This window comes from Branchiostoma floridae, chromosome 19 (assembly GCF_000003815.2).
Source record: "Branchiostoma floridae strain S238N-H82 chromosome 19, Bfl_VNyyK, whole genome shotgun sequence".
NCBI lineage: Eukaryota > Metazoa > Chordata > Leptocardii > Amphioxiformes > Branchiostomatidae > Branchiostoma > Branchiostoma floridae.
The window spans coordinates 12,484,439-12,489,653 of NC_049997.1; the positions used below are offsets into that span (position 1 = coordinate 12,484,439).

General features: G+C 42.8%; 3 protein-coding genes across 4 annotated transcripts in view; 2 read left to right on the forward strand and 1 right to left on the reverse strand.

Moving 5' to 3' along the window:
- The window catches only part of LOC118406491 (anoctamin-1-like), a 15,873-nt gene extending 10,855 nt beyond the window's left edge, over nt 1–5,018 (reverse strand). The window contains exons 1-6 of the mRNA XM_035806549.1: nt 4,785–5,018; nt 3,240–3,413; nt 2,457–2,564; nt 1,197–1,460; nt 561–766; nt 40–184 (exon numbers count right to left, since the gene is read on the reverse strand). Coding sequence (XP_035662442.1) covers nt 40–184; nt 561–766; nt 1,197–1,460; nt 2,457–2,564; nt 3,240–3,413; nt 4,785–4,964 — 1,077 coding nt within the window. The 5' untranslated portion in view covers nt 4,965–5,018. The remainder of the gene's footprint in view (nt 1–39; nt 185–560; nt 767–1,196; nt 1,461–2,456; nt 2,565–3,239; nt 3,414–4,784) is intronic.
- Nucleotides 1–5,215, forward strand: part of LOC118406635 (zinc finger protein 184-like) — a 220,146-nt gene that overhangs the window by 107,456 nt on the left and 107,475 nt on the right. The gene's annotated exons all lie outside the window — the stretch shown is intronic.
- Nucleotides 5,165–5,215, forward strand: part of LOC118406492 (centrosomal protein of 290 kDa-like) — a 2,682-nt gene continuing 2,631 nt past the window's right edge. The window contains exon 1 of the mRNA XM_035806550.1: nt 5,165–5,173. Within this exon, the coding sequence (XP_035662443.1) occupies nt 5,165–5,173 (9 nt within the window). The remainder of the gene's footprint in view (nt 5,174–5,215) is intronic.

Below are 5,215 nucleotides of genomic sequence, written 5' to 3' on the forward strand. Positions count from 1 at the left end.
GCAGGAATAGTAGAAAATGAACCACCCATCTCCAGATACTCGAAGAACAGTCCCCTGGGGCCGATGTCCACATGGAGATAGTCCAGTTCCCATCGTGGACAGGCCGGTCTTCTTCCTCTCCTCCTCAGACTTTCCTGCCATGGCCTGGATCAGCCAGCGGAAATTCAGCCACACCAGGATCTTACTGAAAACAGTTGAGAACTAATTGTGGTTTTAATCTTCTAATATCAAGATACAGACTTAAAAGTGGTTTACTACATCCAAAACTTCAATCACAAATTTCACCTTACTGCAAACAATTGTCGAGGAAAAAAATTGGGAGTGACGAGTTTTATTGTTTTGTTTATTTGGCTTTACTAGTATTTATTTTGTCATTCCTATTTTGATGATTTTAAGTTTCTATCTTTTTTTATATAAAGACTGTTTCTCTGTACTTACTCTCATTTTGAATCTTGATGCCATGTTCTTTATCACTGTAAACTTGTCTCTCTTGGAAATTGGCAAATATTACCTGTACGGAATGCTCTCAAGACCGATCAATCAATAAAAAAGCTACGTACGGCAGGAATATCTCCCTGAGGTTATTTGCGACGAGCTGACTGCCTGCCATGGTGATGCCAAGCTGCATACACAGCTCCACCAAACAACCGCTGGGCGAGCACTCCTCCTGGCGGTACCCCAGTGTGTACACGTATTTCCCCGGCCGGCCGATCAGGCGCCCTTTGAAGAACGCGATGTAGAAAATGGCGGAGTAGTAGTTGACAAACTGTAGGAGAAGAAAAATTGGAACTGGTAGACTTCATCCCCTTATCCATTAAGTTTCCTGCTCATCTATAACGCTTCCAGTCCCCCACACAAAAAAGCAGCACAAGGATGCAGGATGTGACTGGTGCATAGGTCAGTAAAGTGATTAGAGTGTTTGGCTTAGATTCAGTGCATCTTAAGTTTAATACCCAGCTGAGTCATACCTAACTTGGTACATATTCCTTTCTCTGCTTAAACTCAGCATTTGGGAAATAGCATAGTAGTTGAACACATAGCACTACCAATGGACTAGCCTCCTGCTGTTAATAATTACACAAACATTGTGTGGCCCAAGGGCTATATATGTAGAGACTCTGAGATGGGTGCTGCCCTATGTGCCATCTGGTGCAGGAAGGACTTTAACTTAAAGATGCATGACGACACTGACTTACCTGCAACAGGAACATCTTGAAAGTGAAGCTATCGTCGAACTCCGTCTCCGTTCTTGGCTGCTCCAGTTCCGTGAGGTACTCAGCGATGTGGCTGTAGATCATGTTCAGGAGGAGGATGATGGTCAGGTTGATGGTGGCGGCGGTTGCCGTGGTTACCAGGTTGGCATTGGTTGCGATGAGCTCGTTCCTGTTCAGGGCGAGGGACGCCTGGACGGACACCCGGTACATGATGACGCCAAACACGGCGCCGACCGCCAGGGCGATCTGGAAACAAATTGATATTAGTTAGTAAAGATGTATTTTACAAAAGTGCTCGAGGTGTGGCTCTCCTCAAACACCAGATCTCTGGCTTACCTGCCATCCAAAAGGATGTCCCTAACCGATGCATAACGCTAGTTCATTTTTTTTTAATCTGTGGGGTAACCTATATCTGTTGTATATAAATCAGGGTATTTGGTGATATTGAGAGGATGGTCAGTGGTTCCAAATTGCAATTCTTTCAAAATATTGCAGTTTGAATCCACCGACCGTCAACTTGATATCCCTAAATATCCTGATTTAGACACAATGGATATGGATTCAGGGCGAGGGTTAGCTTGGACGGAGACCCGGTACATGATTGACGCCGAACACGGCGCCGACCGCCAGGGCGATCTGGAATCAAATTGAATATTTTCTTGTAGCAGCTTGCAATAACAGCTGGCTTTTTGCGCAGATGCGTCTTGACACCCTTGATGCCAGGAGACGTAAGCTGTCACATTCCTTTGCAGCTTGCCTCATGGCATCGGGGAACGACATACACAGCATGTAGCGTGGGATACGGTAGATGTTTGTCCCTATACTTACAGCAAATAGTACCAACACAGCAGACAGCATGTAGCATGGGATACGGTAGATGTTTGTCCCTATACTTACAGCAAATAGTACCAACACAGCAGACAGCATGTAGCGTGGGATACAGTAGATGTTTGTCCCTATATTTACAGCAAATAGTACCAACACAGCAGACAGCATGTAGCGGGGGATACGGTAGATGTTTGTCCCTATACTTACAGCAAATAGCACCAACACAGCAGACAGCATGTAGCGGGGGATACGGTAGATGTTTGTCCCTATACTTACAGCAAATAGTACCAACACAGCAGACAGCATGTAGCGGGGGATACGGTAGATGTTTGTCCCTATACTTACAGCAAATAGTACCAACACAGCAGACAGCATGTAGCGGGGGATACGGTAGATGTTTGTCCCTATACTTACAGCAAATAGTACCAACACAGCAGACAGCATGTAGCGTGGGATACGGTAGATGAAGGGCAGCCACGGTTCGTCCTCTTGGGTGATCCAGTTCCTCTTGGTGTGTCGGACCTGAAAAACAACAGTTATTTTAGGCCACACCACTGGAAAATCATAATGATAATGAAGCCTGAGGACCAGGTTTGTCCCTTGGTGTGCTCAGTTATATGGAGTAAATACAGTCATATTCAAGTTTTTCTCCCTACTTTTATGATGTGCTCTTGCTATATTTTCACTTTTAAAAATCGTAAAACCTAGAAATTAATTTGGTAAGGCCTTAGACTTTTCAACAAAACACCACAATGTCATGCATTTACAAATTAGTGGTTAATCAATGGAAAAGCACATCAGGATATCTTGGAGATGTCTTTTATCATGAAACATTTTTAGTAAAGTAAAAAGTTATTGATACCAAAAGACTACCAAGAAGAAGGTGCTCAAGGGTACAGCTGACTTCAACTGACAAAGTACACTATCTTGACATCCTAATCACTTACTGGGTCTCTCCTCCTCCTGCCTAAAGGTCTGCAGGTCCCAAGATACCTTTCTACTGTTTATTGTTTATCTGACAGTATATTATCTGGATGTCCAAAGCTTCAAGAAATAAATAAAGGATCTTAAGCAACAAGAAGTCTTACTTGAGCCTCGAACTGTGGCCGAGGTCTCTCCTCCTCCTGTCGGAAGGTCTGCAGATCCCAGAGGTAACTATCTATTGTTTAAAAAAGAATCTTAAGCAAGAGGTCTTACTTGAGCCTCGAACTGTGGCCGGGGTCTCTCCTCCTCCTGGCGGAAGGTCTGCAGGTCCCAGAGGTACTGCAGCGCATGGCGGCGCCGCTTCCACAGTTCCAGGAACATCGTCGACCACAGCGACATGAAGATGGCAAAGAACACCGTCGCCGGGTTGTCAAACAGGTGAGATGCCTGAAAGGTATTTCAAGGAAGACTTTTGAAGTGCTTGTGCCACGAATAACACTGAAGTACAGTACTGTTCCTGAATGCATTCAACCACAACAAGTATTATTGAATGAACATACAAATTTGTCCAAAATATACACCCTGCTGGTCCCAAAAACTTTGAAAATTACAATACCAAGTACTGAAATGGCTGCAATGTTCACTTTGACGTCATCAAAAGTATTTGATTACCTGAATCAAGAACAGAAGATATGTGTTTGGCAAGAGTTAAAGTTAATGTAAAATCAGAAGGGTGTGAATTTTTTTGTACATATGTCTATAACATACCACATTGAGTAATACTTGTCATGGTTGTATGTAATCAAGAACTGTTGTATTATTGTGTCATTGGTCACACAAGCTCTTTAAGACATGAGAATGTTTGCAATGATTTGTGATCTCTTTCCACAAGGTTTAGCAGAGGAATGAAGCAGCTTCACAAACCAGCTAACATTTGCACAGACCTGCCACCATTTTGCTTAGCAGCCCAATACTAATGTTTTGAAGCAAAATTGTCCAAACAATGCTCACGAAACCAGGCTTTTGCAGCATTTTTGTCTCGTCGTATCTTTGGTATGGTAATTAAGCATGAAATTAAATATTACTAAATTCGACTCTTCCACATGTCCAAGTGATTGGAAAAGAGTTCAAGATTGTTAGGAATAAATCAAAAATACAAAGAAATCAAGTAAGCCTGGCATGTACAAAAAGAAAGAAAGTAACCAAAACAAATGACATTTTGCTTGATAATGTTTCAAAGGTCTCAGGCTGACTGATTTTGCTGTGTAAAAAAATCTCATTTGCAAAGCTGTCAATCGTTCCTAGCTGTAGCTCTGATTGGCCAATGCACAAACCCAAAGCCATACATATACCATGCTGTGTCTCCTTGTAAGTTTGGGCTTCCCTGTACATGTACTCACCATAGCCCCTGGACACTCCTTCCCTTCTGGACAGTACTTACACAGTAGACACACACAGAAGTTGAGTTTTGAATAAATTCTATCAAACATTGACCAATCAGAGCTATTTAGATGTATTATACAATGTACAATCATTATTGTCATTGCAAATATCAATAGGAAAACAATATATAAGTGTCAGCACTACAGTGATTGTCGTGAAAAGTATTCTTATGAGAAAGTTTTAGCAACAAAATAAAACTTTTGGATAAGATCTCACCCTAACTCTTTAAACACTTACCATGATAGCAGACTGACAACTTTTCCCCAGACTTCAACACCCACAGAACTTGTCACAATCTCACTCTTTCTTTCTTTCTTTCTTTCTTAAGACATCACCCTAACCATTTTAAAATTGTGAGTGTTTAACAATACTCACCATCGCAGACTGACAGCTTTCCCCCAGACTCCAGTAACCACAGAACTTGTCACACAGCGGGCACATGGTCAGGTTGAAGTAGTCGTTGCAGATCTCGTCGCTGACTTGGTTTTCCCACCACATGGTGACGATCCCGTAGATGAACACCACCAGGCCGAGGATCGCCGCGGGAAACAACATCCATGTGTAGAACCCCAGCCAAGCAAAGTAGAACCCGATCTGCAAGGGAAAGAAATTAAAGTCTTAACAGTAGATAAAAACTGGAACTTCTGCTACAGTAACTGCTAGCTATAGGGGGCCAAAATTAAATCATTCCTTTGATAGAACAAGACCCAAAAAATTTCATGGCAATACAGGGATGCTCTAGAGCGACCTGCAGCATGCAGCTGGCTCGCCGTCTCCCCCGCCCCGATGATAGCCTCCTTTTTTTT